Here is a 15658-nt window from a genome sequence, read left to right on the forward strand (position 1 = left end):
AATATTTCTGTTACATGTTACCTGGTTAGCGTTTTCTTACAGGGTTGTAATCAACAGTGAGCTCACTGTTTTAGACTCAGCACAATAGGCATACTAACACCTTACCCAATGACTCCTCAGACCCCTCTCCCTCATATCTCAACACTCTAATTTGGTGTACCATGCTTTGCATGACCTTGACATTCAGAAAAATCAGCCAACCATGACCACTGACCTCCTGCCACCTCAAACACAGGCTGCAGGTCAGATGGAATGAGAAGTCTGATTAATTGGAAAGGAGGAAATGTTCCTAGGGATTCATGAAGAATGCTGATTTCAAAAGGACATAGGACAAAAGTGAAGAGAGAGTTCTAAGAACTACTGAGATTTTCTCTAAACCATGAGAGACAATTTTAAACACCAAAGCCCATATGCCGAGGATGCCACACAAGACCAGGCCTTGATCCCTTGGCAGCACTGGAAACCAGAATTGATCTTAAAGCATCCCATGTGAGTGTGGTTGAGTAGAGGAATAACCATCGAGGATGACAGAGAATAGGATTTATTGTCAGAAGTCACCTTTACACACGGCTGTGAGTTGCTGTGTCTGACATGACTGTAGTGAGATGCACAGATGTTGAGAATAAGGGACAAACTGTTTCCAAACTGTCTTCATCTTTGGCTTCTATGGGAAGGCCGGGTGTCCCACAGGTGAATCTGGTGCTGGTCACCTTAGAACCACCCACATGCCTGCAAAGTTGAAGGAGACTGGCAGGAGGTAGGAGGGGAAAAGGTCCAGGGTAGTTGATTACTTATAACTTGCCTTGGGCCTAGGGTAATATTTTTGAGATTATATGTTGACCTAATGCATATAAAATAGAAACTACTCCATTTTTACCTACTTAATCTGTTACAGACCTTTCTGCTCAACTTTAGCTACAATCATCCAAGGAACGACATCCTGGAGCATGCCCCTTCTGCTTAACTATACAGTCACAACCCGGAATCACACAACCTGTCTCACAGACATGGAACACTGCTGTTGTGGCTATAGTGTAGAGTCTACACAGGCAGGTAGCCTACATGTGTCTGATTTACAAGTTCAAAGGGTCTTACTATGGCAATGCCTGCTTCACAGTGCTAAGAGATGTCAATTGTCATCAAGGTATAGGGATGACGCAACCAAAGTAAGATAACTTCAAAAATCATTCTTTATCATGTACCACACTCCATGGGTTATAGTCTAAGGGTTTCTTCTATGAGTCCTGTGTATGAAGATACAGAAGAAAGAGTAAACATGCCTTCTTTTCTAGTAATCAAAATTGAATCTTACATCCATTTAGTCTTTTTGTGTGAAAGTTTAAAGGAAAAGTCTCATGACATTGAAATCAAAAATCCATCCATCATCCAAGCAGCAATGCTATTCCCTTGGATCAGTACATTTTGCTCATCATTTTTTTAGCTGGCTTTTCATGCCATGTAAATATTTGTTTCTTCAGGACTTTCCTCCATTTGTCGTTTTAGAAAAAGAAACTCCTTAGTCTTCTCGAACCTGCAAAACAGAATGTATGTCAGTGTGTTCTATGCAATTCCTGTGACTGAGAAGTAGAACATATGAAGACCAGACCCATGTTAGCTCCTTCCAGAGGGAAACTGACCTTAGTAGCTCTCCTTGGGCTTCCAAGGGAGACAGAGAATTGAGGCAATTTTCTGTCTTGCAGAGCTGGCCCTGGTGACTCACCCCAAGGACATGCTCTGTCCCTCTCCATCTCTGCCCCCGCCCCACATGGGGAAAAGATTCTGCAATCTTCACCAGTTTGCTCCTGACACAATTGCACCAGGAAACCCATTCCCTGTATTGATGGCAGTTGAAGGATTTTAGGCTTTTCTTCTGTGAATGGGGAGCAATTAGTCATCGCACTGCCCAGCAAGGTTTTCCTGTTCAGTTCCTGCCAGAAGCAATTTCTACCTCGCTTGTTTTATTCATTCTTGGACACAACCATGACAAGGTGAAATTGATGGGTGTATTTTGGAGGCCCTGTAACCTCCTGCAGCTGAGTACAATTGAAGCACATGGGAGGTGCCTCCTTAAGCAAATCCTTCCTATGGCCTTGCTGGGCAGGCTCTGCCCAAGAGACCCTGAATCAGTGGGGTAACACTTCTCCAACTGAGGCCAGCATTCAAGCATTCCCCTAGAGTCCTCCAATTGGACCTTAACCTTGAGACAGCTGTTCATATAGCAATGAGAAATCTCTAGTGCTGCCAATGACTCAAGCTTCTCATACTTACATTTGAGCATCTTCCGTGTAGCCAACTTTTAGCCTCCTTCAACAAGGTCGATATATATTATTGGCAATCCTATCAGCTTACCTCAAGGGACTACTAGTAATTCATTTACCAGGATTGAGATGGTAGGCATACACCAATTGTTGAAAATGAATGAAGGCACCATCTGTGCTTGACTGTGCTAACTGCTTTTCAGACATTTTAGAAAAGGTAGCTACTATATTATCCAATTTCTTTTAATTCCCTTCTCCTAAAGCCAGAGGTAATGTAAAAGTCGTGTTTCATGGAAACCTCAGCAAGGAAGCAGAGACTCCTTGGTCCTGCCCAGCATCCATTTCTGAGTTCACTATCACTCATTCTTCCAGTTTCTCATTACAGTGAAGCACTGGCCACCACTTCTGTATTCCAGTAGCCATTCAGCTAACCACAGGGATATGGGTAGATATTTCTGTGCTTTGGGAAAGAACCAGAAGTTGAATGACTGAGACCTGACAAGCAAGACTCCACAATTTATTGTCATTCCCTGACTCACTCCTGACTACCCTCCCCCTAGGTCTCAGTTTTGACCTGATACAGAGACATGAGCTTTTGTACTGTGAAAAGAATTTACTCAGAACTTCAAGGTCCATTTGTGCTTTTGAAATCACCTTTGCAGTGTGGATTCCTGAGTATTCTGCATAAATAAATTAAAGGTTGCAGTCTTCGAGCTTACTAGTTAACCTGGGATGAAACATTTGAAAGATAAATAGGATGTCTTTACAACTTAAATGTTTAGCAGCACTATATTACCTAGACAAATAGAATTTAATACACAGGGAAAGAATTTTTATTTTAGCTTGTTTTTCTGTTTTTTAAAAAAGTATTTGAAGAAAAAAATCAAGGTTATTTCTTGTTATACTAATCCATGCAATGTTGTGAGCCCTAAAGCAACAGGCTATAAGGTTTCTCAGAGTAGATCTTACCTTTTTTTCAAACTCCTTTACTTTAGCTTTGAGTTTATTGACCTGAGATTCTGCTACCTCTGCCCTCTCCTTGACTTCGTTCAGCTCATATTGCTGCTTCCTATACTTGAAAAGGTATTGATTAGCTTGAGCCTCCTGTAAAAATGGAAAACACAGAAAGTGAGGATGCTGCTAGTCTATCATCATATTCTCTGCTTTTAAATGAGAGACTTACAAATGGAAGGGACATAAACTCAGTTTTAAATGGAATATGTTGTTTCAGTGTAAGACACACAGGTAGGACCTAAGAGTAGGACCGGAGGCTGGAGAATTGATTCTGAATTAAGAGTCCTTACAACTCTTTCTGAAGACCTGGGTCTGTTTGCTTGTTTCTTTGTTTCTTTTGATATTTTTGAAAGTTTATATATACTGGTGTTTTGTAGGTTGTATCGTGACAATATGAGGTGTGGTACCTCACATGGTCAAATGTTGCTCTTGACTCCTGATTAAAATTCAGAAGCTTAATCCAGAGATTAAGTGCTGGTAAGGTATTAGTATCTGCTGAAATACTCGGTAAAAGTTAGAATGTGAATTAACTACCTTTAAAATAGTGTGTGAGAAGCATCCTTTTGGATATGAGGATTGTCTCACAGAGTGTTTGAACGTCCAGTGAGTGAAATGTTTTGAAACAACTTGAGGCAATAAATATCAATTAATTCCCACAAGAACAAACATGTGTTTAGATAAAGAAAATGAAGATTTGCGAGAACAAATCTTTTTGGACTTCTGACCATTCAAATGAAAACATCTCACTGTTCCACCAAAATAATAGTATTAAATAAAATGACAGCGATTGTAAGTGGTTCTGTTTGTCTTTATTTTATTGCTTTATGGTCAGGGTATATGCTGGAATCCAAATCAGATCTCTGTTTGTTCATTAGCCCCATCTTCCCAATGTCTCAAGCTTTCTTGTTGGCATTTAGGCTCTGTCGGTTTTTGAGGTTTGAAGATTGACTCTTCTTTACCTTATTAGGAAGTGGTCAGCCCGTGAAGCCAGATCTAACCTGATTATCACTCAGAAAGAACCCCTGAAGATTTTGTTACTGGTTTCTCAAGAAATAGGAAGCCCTCTTAAGGTTGTTGTTACCAAAATGTCGAGCAGTGGGAAAGGTGAGGATGCCTTTCTGGGTTGGGGATGCCCAGACAAAAGGGCAGCTTGTGCACAAATGAGTTAACACGGAGGATAGCTGCAACTGGGTATTTCTGAATACATGCATGGTAGCTCACAACTACCTCTAATCCAGTTTCAGAGGATCTGATGCCCTCTTCTGGCCTATGTAGGCACCAGAAAAGTCATATAAAGATTTACATAAAATCTTTATATAAAAATACATGCAAGCAAAATGCTCATACATTTAAAGAAAAATGAAACCAGGAACTTCTTTTTAAGAGTGAAAACTGAGACCCATTTTACAGCTGTTATCCCCTGGAAATTCAAAATTGGTGTTTCTTTCCACCACCAAATACAGGTAGTATAACGTCCACATTTTTGTATACTAAAGCAATCACAACTAATTGGTTTAAAGTCAGAGTCAAATCCTAACCTACCCCTGGGTATAAGTGGCTGTCCTTTCAAATTATGAACCAATGAGTAATTTTTGGGCATAGCACCAAATCAATAGATTCAGAACCCCTCAAAATATTAGTAGGTATAAACTGACACCTTCACGTAGTGCCTAGGCTTTAATATATTACTTTAAGGGCTCTGTGGAATATGGAAAAGGTAAGCTGAGGCCAGTAAAAAGAGATAGCAAAGGAAAATAAGGACATGCCAATGGTAGTGGTTTTCTTTATGTCTTGTCCAGATTCATCAGAAAAATATATGACATATTGTATTGATTGTGTTCACCCAAAGTCTAGAGCTGAAGGAGTCCATGATGAAACCTTGCAAAATTTGTCAGCCCTGCATGACACACTGATTTTATTTGGCTCATTTCTGGTCCTACATAGGCTTGAGTATAGCCACCAGGTGAAGGGAGAGAAGTATGGTTTCTGGAAAGGAAAAGCAACACAATTTTCCTGCCCCACCCCCTCCTATAAGTCACAGTGCTAACTTACACAAAACAGGGGAAGGGCAGATGTGATGTCCAGATGGCTGTCTCTGCTGAGCTGTTTCCTGAGCTCAGAGCATTAACCAAAAGCAATGGCTGGGAAATCCATGATGCTGCAACTGGCACTTACCGCTGCTTCCATTTGCTGTTTGTAACTCTGCACTTTTAGCTGAAGTTTCTCAGACAGAGCCTGCATCCTATTCAGATTTTTCTTATCTTCTTCTGCCTGAAATGCATAGGCATGCATGGGAAAGTCATTTGAAGGATCCAGCCATGCACACTGAATATATTCTCACATGAGGAAGTAAAGGTTGGGAATTTTTTGTATTATCTGATAACGATGTTTTTAAAACTACATTAATCTCTATTCATCCTAAGTTTTGAAAAAATAATGAATGGCTTTGCGAAATGGCAACGACTTGTCTCTTGATCTTTACAGCACCCCGCCAGCCTGTATTTAAATGGAAGTCAAGGCCATTAGGTTTGATATATCCTTCAACATTTTCATTCCAGATAAGCTAAACTTGCCTGAGATTGCTTTCTAGGAATAAAACTTAGTATTACAAAAAGCTATTTATGTAAAATGGAAAGCCAACTCTGTCAATCCAAGCAATTCAACACCTGAACTTCTGAATTGGTCCTTGGCTTCATGTAATAAACTAGAAAAGCCAAGTTCCTCGGAATTGTGTCATGGGCTCAGCAAAGATGGTGAGGGAAGGTCTACAAGCTGTGTGGATCTCTGTGTGGCCATCATCCTCAACTCTGTCATTGTCTAGACTTGAGCTGGAGAAAGGAGGCATAGTGGGGTAGGCTTCCTGAATAGTTCTTCAGGGAGCCTTTTACATTCTAAAAAAGAGCATGGTGAAGGGACTCTTCATGCTCCTGGCCTTCTTCCCACACCCCTGGAAACACTGGGGTATTTTCATTTCAAAGCTGTTAAACGTCCAAATAAATCAAGTACCTCAATAGATCTTGTACCCTATAAAGATTTGTCACTTGTATTGGTTTAATAAATACTGATTGGCCAGTAGCCAGGTAGGAAGTATAGGCAGGGTGACCAGAACAGGAGAATTCTGTAAAGAGGAAAGGCTCAGTCTGCAGTCATCACCCAGATCCAGAGGACACAAAATGAGAACAAGTCACTGATTAAAGGAACCAAGGCACATAGCTAACACAGACTAATTAAGATGTAAGAATTAGTTAATAAGAAACCATAGAGCCACTAGAGGAGAAAGACACAAACTACCAGCCAGAACCTTGTTGGTAGCCCACAAGTTTATGGTAAAATATAAAATGATAGAAAGGGGTTAAGATATAAGAGTGAGCTGGAAATATGCAAAAGCTATTGGTCAAATAGTTTCTGTAATATAGTTTCTGTGTGATTATTTCAGAATCTGGGTGGCCAGGAAATGAATGAGTAGACTCCCCCAACAAATGGTGCCAATGTGGACAACTTTATCCACATAAAACCTGAGAGAGCTGGGGAAGTAATTCTAGACATAAAAGAGCAGATTTAAGCATGGCTTCTTGGTATTTACCTTTTCTCATGTGGGCTCTGTTTGCTAGAGGCAAGCACGTCTCATTTAAGAGGAGCTTCCTGATTCAGCTTTAGCTGCAAATACCTTGTAGCTCTTTTAAGAGCTTAAATGGTGTTTATAAAGAGCTAACAGCATGCTTCTTGGTGGTGGCAGGGACCTTGAAACTCCATAGAGTTCTGGAAATAAACATGGCTCCTGCCAGTACTTCTGCCATGAAGCTAGACTCTCAGAAAGCTAAGGAATGGGGTGGATCCACCTATGAAAGTCACGGCTTTAATCCTAGCCATATTGCTTAGCAAATTAAAGACTCATGTGGTCAGAAAAAGAGAGATAGACAGTAAAGATAGAATCAGACCAAAAAAAAATTCTAAATGGTTTACAGTGTGTTTAAAAATGTATGTATGCTTGGGGGAGAAAAGAAAAAGGATAAAGTCCTTAAAAAAAGCAAAAAAGAAAGAGTAGTAGTGTAATACACCTTTAATCCCAGGACTTGAGAGCCAGAGGCAGAGGAATCTCTATGAGTTCAAGGACAGCCTGGTCAACAGAGTAAGTTCCAGGACAGACAAAAATATATAAAGAAACCCTGTCTCAAAAAAAAAAAAAAGAAAAGAAATAAAGCTTAAAATAGAGGCACGTAAAGATGGAAAATGCACAGAGAATCTGGATACTGTATATTATTGTGTTGTCTTCAAATAGTTTGATGGTGAGGAAGGAGCAACAGCTGATAAAAGACATTTGATTATAAATGCTGCTATATATATATATATATATATTTAAAAATGCCTTGACTTCAAATTTTAAGTCAAAAGATATGTTACTTTGGAGACAAGATTTTGTTTTGTTTCTGCAGGAAATGAGAGGTGGTAGATTCATTCTGAGTTAAGAAAAATCAGGTTTGATCAAGGCAGACCCCCTGAAAAATCTTCAATAAGAGTAGATGACTGAGATGATTTAACATTTCAAAGGACCTCTGTTGCAGTTTTCTCTGCGTTCTACATTCAGAATAGCTTCAAGAGTGCTGGTTGAGATGATCAAGCCTCACGGAATATTCCATTCAGGACCTGACCATAATCCTAAATTTTCTTTAGGTCCCCATAAGATTATCAGCACCCCCAATCAGCAGGAAGTAGCCTAGAAAACTATGCCCACATTCTAAAAATGGATTATGAGTGTTTGTCTTTGTTTAGAGTGTTGGTTACAAGTTGTTATGTATAATGGTCAAGAAAAAAAGCTAAACAAAGGAGATTAGATTCAGAGTTCTTGTATTGAAAAGAAAAAAGGGGAAGTGTGCTGTGAGACAATGGTCTTAAACCCTGTAAAGAATTGTCACTTGTATTAGTTTAATAAATGCTGATTGGCCAGTAGCCACACAGGAAGTTTAGGTGGGGCAACCAGAACAGGGGAACTTTGGGAAGAGGAAAGGCTCAGTCTGCATTCATCACCCAGATGTAGAGAATATAAGATGAGAATGCCTCACTGACAAAAGGTACCAAGCCATGTGGCTAATAGATAAAAATTGTGAACTAATTAAGATGTAAGAATTAGTTAATAAGAAGCTTGAGATAATAGGCCAACCAGTTTATAATTAGTGTAGGCCTCTGTGTGTTTCTTTGGGACTGAATGGCTGCAGAACTGGGCAGGACAGAAAACTCTGTCAACATGAGAGATAGATTTAATCAAGTTGCTCTCTATGCCCATCTTTTTAGTAGCTCCAGTTTACCTCTGCTATCAACTATTTCCTCCAAAGACAGTAAAGCCAAGTGTTGGGCTCAGTCACAGGTTAGTATACAATAGTGGTAAGACATTTTAAAGATGGGGTCTAAAAGAACATCTTAGGATCACTGGAGGTGTAATCCCCAAAGGAGAAAGTGGATCCCAAACTCCTTCCTCTTAATTTTTCTGGCTATATTTTGTTGCCCTATATCCCTCAAAGCAACAGAAATGAAATCATGGCCAAAACTATGGCTATGGTAAACCTTTTTTAGTTACATGTAGATTAACTAAGGTTCTTTGGCATGATGATAAAAAAATGACTTTACAGTGTGACATTGATCCTTCTATACCTAATAAAAATTCCAGTGTAAACAGGATCATCTCCCCCTGTATCCCATAGCATTCTGCCTGCTTCCCCTTGAATCAGTTTAGCTAAGCTACTTATAATACCTGTAAGCAGCCTCCGTACCAAAGTACCATCTGATGCTATACAATTTGCTACTAATCTTAAGATTAGTCAGTCCTGTATGATGAACATATAGGGCTCTAACAAGTTGGGGAGCTGAGCTAGCCTGGGTTTTAAATCAAGTCCTTCCTGTGCTTTCATCCATTTATCATACTATAGAAGACTTATGAAATTCAGAATTCTATAACACTGTTTCCAGTGAATTCTAAAACCAATACAGAGCCAACTGCTAATAATTTACTAAGCAGAGAGACATAACAGAGGAGACCAATCAGAGGATAGCTGAAAAAAATAGCTACAAGTAGGTGTTGATGCCAATGATGCTCATCCCCCACTGGGAGGGTAAACCCTTAGATGTGAGGCCTGAGTCTTTTAATCTCCCCTTTCAGACATTAACTGTAGTAGCCATGAATGTGTGTTGGAAGTCTCTTCTAGAAAACAACTAGAGCTGTGAGAAGTGCAGTCACATGACAGCTTTTGCCAGTAGGGACTTTTGGTCTCTGTCATAGCATTGGCACCAAGGCCAAACAGTTCTAGGCAATAACTGGACTCAGAAAATCTGGACTAAGTGCGACTACTGTTCTGGCTTTTTAGCCTTACAGGATGCTCCTATTTGGGCAGTTTCAGTGCTAGAGAGTTTCTTAGCTTTTACCCAGACCTCCCATAGCTACCTGAGACTCTTTCTATCCCACCACTCGTTTCTCACTTTGTGGCTGTCAGCCTGCATTTGAGGTCCTATCTGTCACAATCTGCTTGGAGTTCATCTTGCTTTTCAGAGTTGTAACTGTCAGTGAACCCTTTGTACTTGTAACACCATTCTGACATCTGGGTCCTGAATAGAAGGCCCTACATGGTTATTTTACAAACTTCTGCTTCCCTCTCCCTAAAAATGATCATGCTACATTTTCACTAACTTGTAAAGTGTGAATAATGTCCATGCCCAGATTCCTGAATACAGGAGGTCTTCAAAGGCAAAGTGAAGGAGTTGAATGAAGGGTACAGGGCATAGGGACAATCTTTACTTTCTAGACAATGAAAAGCTACTGATCTTACATCTTGCATTTCTGGAACAGTTTTGTAGGCACTTACATTTTTAAATCCCAAAAACATAAAGAAGACAAATGGACAGTGAAGACAATCCATAAAATTATTTTAGAGTAAGATCAAACTTGATTGCTTTTCCAGTGCATGATTATAGAATCTTCCCAGAGGAGTTTACTAGGAAAAGGGAACCATAGTTGTGTTCTAAAAATGGCAATTTTTTTCAAGTGACACCTAAAAATGGTCTATCACAAATATACTGCCTAATAAGCCAAAGTGTAGCTTGATGTTAGAGAGAAATGGACTAAATTGATTCAGAATCAACTTTGAATATTACTAAAATAGGTACTAATATCAAACAATGTAGGGAGCTTTTTAGAGCCTTTTTCAACTTACAGGGTCCTAACCTGATACACAGGGTACTGCTCAGGGGGAATCATCTGACTTGTAATGGAATGGGAACTACCAATGTACTGTAGAGGCACTTGGAAAACAATAAGAAATGCACCCCTCTGAATCCCTGGGACCCCAGCTTTAGCCAAAGGGTGTGTGAGATAGAACAGCCTGAAAGCCACCTCATGAGAACACAAGTCAAACAAAAAAAGGGGGGGGGAGCTCAACTCTAAACTAGGACATGAGAAATGTCAACATTGTTGAGGAAGAAACAAAATTAAGCCACAGTGGATCAAAAATGAAATCTTCACGGTAGTGAAAATAAGAAAATTATAGGTTTGGTGCTTAAATCTATACTGAAACTATTTATAGAAGAATGCAGTTTGAATGCTCACCTTACGAGACCTGGATAGAGGTGGGCAGTCCTTGGGCTTCCCACAGGTCAGGGAACCCTGATTGCTCTTCGAGCAGATGAGGGGGGGGGGAGACTTGATCGGGGGAGGGGGAGGGAAATGGGAAGCGGTTGTGGGGACGAGGCAGAAATCCATAATAAATAAATAAATTAAAAAAAACAGTAGAGCATACTACATATTTTAAAACAATAAAAAACAGAAATTAAAGCAAAAAAAAAAGAAGAATGCAATACGAACCATCCATGAACAAATAAAAAATACATTTTCAGTAAATGATATTATAACTTCCCAAATGTAATATAGGATCACAAAATGCCATTTCTCTAAGGTAGTTATTTTTTTTTTAGCTACATCAACTATGACTTCCAGAGCTCATTGTTTAAAAGAAATGTCAAGCTCATATTAGAAAAAGAACCAGGTATTTAGTCAAAAAACAACTGTCCAAGGGTCTGGAGAGATGGCTCAGCAGTTAAGAACACTCTTTGCTCTTGCAGAGGACCTGGGTTCAGTTCCTGGCACCTACTCAGTGGTTCACAACCATCCAGCGTTCTAGTTCCAAGGATCCAGCATCCTATTCACAAATCTTCAGGCATCAGGCATACATGGTATACATACATACATGTAGACACAACATTCAAAACACATAAAGTAAAAATAAATATTTTAAGCAAGTGTCCAAGTAGTCCATTATAGCTAAATTAGCTCCATTTGATGCAACCATGATGTCCTGCCTTCTTACAAACACTGTGTTTCCTGCTGTAGGGAAAAGGTGTTGACATTTCTAATGACTTCTAGAATTAGAGTCAGGACCCCAGTCCCTGCATTAGCAGTGTCAAAGGAGCTGTACCAATGTGCCTAAAATGGGTTTGCCTTTTATCAGAGTAAGTTATATTGTGCAATGTGTGAAGGCTAAAAGAAAATTTGGGAAATATGTACTCAACACTGTATGCAACAGTCAAGCACAAAAAAACCATTTGGTCTGCTGGGTAGTGGTGGTGCACACCTTTAATCCCAGCACTTGGGAGGCAGGGATAGGTGGATCTCCATGAGCTCCAGTCTGGTGAGTTCTAGGACAGGCTTCAAAGCTACACAGGGAAATACTGTCCTGAAAAACAAAAACAAACAAGCGAAAATCCTATTTGATCACTGACACATGGGTATGTTGGTGGTCAATGGAGTAATAAAAGAGCTTTTTTTTTCCCACTGGGTATGTGGCTGAGGAAAAGACAGAAAAATGACCATTGCAAAAGAACCCTAAGATAATTAGCAGGGCATTGAAAATTTAGCAAAAGCTTTTGAGACCTCAACAAGCTCCTTAGAAAGTTTGAAACACTAAAGGGTCTACATTAACACAAAAGAACGTTCATGAGCATAATCTGCATATAAGCAAATCTATGAGAAAAAAGAAACCAAGAAAATCACCATGGACAGGTTCATAAAAAGAGTTATCTCTCCTCAAGAGCAGAATCAGAAAGATCCCTCATGAGATTATTCTAGAAGGATTCATTGTCATATGAGATGAAACTCCATATATGTCACCTCTAAAGGAATTAGAGTAAGAGAAGATATACAAGCAGAAGGTACAGGAAGATACTTAACAAGCCTGACCCTGACCCTGTAGAGGCCTAGGCCAATATGTATGTCCCTTCTCTTCCCACCTCTCTCTCATATCATTTGTTTATGTTTTATGTTTGTTGGTGTTTTGCCTGCAGGTATGTCTGAGTAAGGATGTCAGAAGCCTTGGAATGGTGTTAAAGACAGGTGTGAACCGCCAAGTGGGTACTGGGAATGTTTTTTTGTTTGTTTGTTTTTTGCTTGCTTGTTTGCTTGTTTGTTTGTTTGAGACAGGGTTTCTCAGTTTAACAGTCCTATCTGTCCTGGAAATAGCTTTTGTAGACCAGGCTGGCCTCGAACTCACAGAGATTCACTTCCCTCTCCCTCCCGAGTGCTGGGATTAAAGGCGTGCACCACCATCGCCCAGTGGGTACTGGGAATTGAACCCAGGTCCTCTGGAAGAGCAGCCAGTGCTCTCAACCACTGAGCCATCTCTCCAGTCCTTAATGTGTGCGTCCTAAACAACAAAATAATTATAGAGAAAAAACCCTTTATAGACATGTATGAAAATGTCATGCGACCTATTACTCTGTATAATTAACATATGCTCATAAAAGCAACCATAAAAATAGAAAAGGCTTTGTAAAACAAGAACAAAAATAATGGATCGTAAAAATATAGTGCATATTTATAGTGTAATTGTATTCAGATATAAAGAAAATAAAACTTGCAGGAAGATGAATGGAGCTGGCAGTGTTACATGAGTAAGGAAACCCAAGCTCAGAAAGACAAACAACATATGTTCCCTCATATGCTTCTAGCTGAGATACATATATTCTATCAATCTGTGTGGATTGTGTGGAAGTTAAGTGTAGGTAAAAATCAGGAGAGTAGGAAAGGGAACAAAGAGGCATTAAGAGAGCAGGTGGAGAGGGTAATAGAACATGTCTGATATGAGAGGAAAGGGGAATAGGTAGAGTTGAAGGGCTGAGTGGAGTAGGAGCTGGTGGGTGTGTGGTGAAGAAGGAGGTAGGGAGAAGCAACCACAACTATGTATGAAAATGCCATAATGGAACTGGTTATTATGTATGATAACTAAAAATAAACTTAAAAAGAATATAAAAGGGAAAATATACAACTATACAATTGCTTAAAGATTGGGAAATACTGTGAGTCAAAATGAGTTAAAGTAATACATTATACTGATTTAAAGTTAAGCAAGAAAAATTAAAAATAATGTTTCATAAATTTATGGTAACCAAGATTCAGTATCTACAATACAGTATAACCAATATACTATAGTAATCAACATACTGATAAAATCTACAGCACTGTATAATTTTATCCTGAACTTAGGCATTCTCTCACCTAAGTAACTTCTGATTTATTAAGAGCCATAAATAATAGTGCCCTACTTATAAGGTATACCATTTTTAAGGTGTATCATTTTGAAATCCTTTCCTTTACCTTTTCTAGGTTTAGACATGTTTATAAACAAATATTTGACTCTATGACACACTCTCTGCAGAACTAAGTACAGAGATATGCTGCACAGGGTTTAGCTGAGAGCAGCTTCCCTGTTTATAGGGTTTGCAGTACACCAATGATATTCACATCACCACTAAACTGTCATGTTTCCTTATGGAACATCTCAGAATAGATGCATGACATCCCAACTGTGTACTAGGAAGATGCTGTACACTGGAGGGGAGAGCCGACAATGACCTGTGCTATCAGGGACTCTGTTCCACTAAAAAGAAAAAGCAAGAAATGCCAAATGTGGTGGCCCAGTCCCATAGTCTCAGCTCTTGGGAGGCTGAGGCAGGGTGACTGCTGGGTACACAAGTTACAGGCCAGCCTTGTTAGCATAGCAAGTTGCCAACTCCACAGCAGAGGCGGCGGGAGAGAGGAAAGCGAGCATGGAGATGATGATATGTCATTCATTTAGCTGCCTGTTGCTCATGTGTAGGGAACTTGTGTGCCTGTTTTCAGTTATTGACTTCAAGTCAATGTTAAAGTTAGTTTACAGATTAGCTCCAGAAAACTTTCTCAAAGAAAATTACATTTTAGCATCGATGTTCTCATCTGGGCCCAGAAACAAACTTTTCAAAAGAGTGGACACGTCATCAACCCAGTCCATGCAGGCATTGGTGAGGTGACCACCCCTAGTGTGTAGCGGTCACTTCTCTTTCATGTTCTCACTCTGGCTTTCACACAAAAACCTCTTTCTATAAGTACTGCTAACACTAAGCGTAGAAAAACAAAGACGGCATAGTTTTCACTTCAATCGCTCCTTTCCGGCTCTCATTATGAGCTCTGGAGATGGATAGAGCCAGGCCCTGGATAGCTCAGACAATGCAAGAAAATATCCACTGCTCAGAGACAGCTGCAGTGTCCCAGAACGCCATTTCTGGCTGGAAGGTACACACAGCTGCAGGGGAAACCTAACCAGATCCCAGAAGATGTGTTTTCCTGGAGTACCTGATAGGTCAGCTCTTTGATGCCTCGCTCCAGTCTGCGAGCTTCCCGCTGGGCCTCTGCACTGCGCCTGACTTCGCCTTCCAGTTCCCCTTCCAGGTCCCGTACCTATAACAAGCCATGCTGGTAACATACATTCTGGTAACAAGGCTGCCATACAGTTACCCAATGGAGAATTTACTGAAGGAGTGAAATAGTCAAGGGAAGATATGCCCACTTTTTATCTGATAGTGATTAAATAGGACAATCTTTCTGGAAAAGAACCATCAACCAAACTGGGGCTGTTAACCTATGTGAACTCATAAAGAATGGTTAAAATTCTTGGCAATGTGAGAGACTATTTTAAAGAGAGAATGTGAGCCTCTCGTCTTTGACTGCAACATTGCAAAATTGTATGTGTGTTTGCATGTGTGTGTGTGTACTCACGCATGCGTCCATGTGTGCTGTGTGTGTGTATCTGTTCTCTGTGTGTGCTCTCTCTGTGTGTATGCGTGTCTGCGTGTGTGTGTCTACATGGTATTTGTGTTTGTGTGTCTGTGTGTGTGCCTGTATGCTTCTGTGTCTGTGTGTGTGCTCTGGGTGTGTGCTCTGTGTGTGTTGTATGTGCTCTGTGTGTTTGTATATGTCTGTGTGCATGTGTGTGTAGCACAGCTGTCTGTCACACAGCAGTGCTGAAGATCCTGTCCCACATACCCTGATCTCAAGCTCTTTTCTCCATGTTCCCCTCAGACTCTGGATCGTACCC

General features: G+C 40.1%; 1 protein-coding gene across 1 annotated transcript in view; it reads right to left on the reverse strand.

Annotated features, from left to right (window-relative positions):
- Nucleotides 1–1516: 1516 nt before the first annotated feature.
- Nucleotides 1517–15658, reverse strand: part of Myh15 (myosin heavy chain 15) — a 136448-nt gene continuing 122306 nt past the window's right edge. The window contains exons 38-41 of the mRNA XM_041672701.1: nt 14917–15021; nt 5448–5543; nt 3228–3362; nt 1517–1531 (exon numbers count right to left, since the gene is read on the reverse strand). Of these exons, the coding sequence (XP_041528635.1) occupies nt 1517–1531; nt 3228–3362; nt 5448–5543; nt 14917–15021 (351 nt within the window). The remainder of the gene's footprint in view (nt 1532–3227; nt 3363–5447; nt 5544–14916; nt 15022–15658) is intronic.

The sequence above is a fragment of the Microtus oregoni genome, unplaced genomic scaffold, assembly GCF_018167655.1.
Source record: "Microtus oregoni isolate MIOR12 unplaced genomic scaffold, Mior012 000023F_ref0000262, whole genome shotgun sequence".
In the NCBI taxonomy this organism is placed as follows: Eukaryota; Metazoa; Chordata; class Mammalia; order Rodentia; family Cricetidae; genus Microtus; species Microtus oregoni.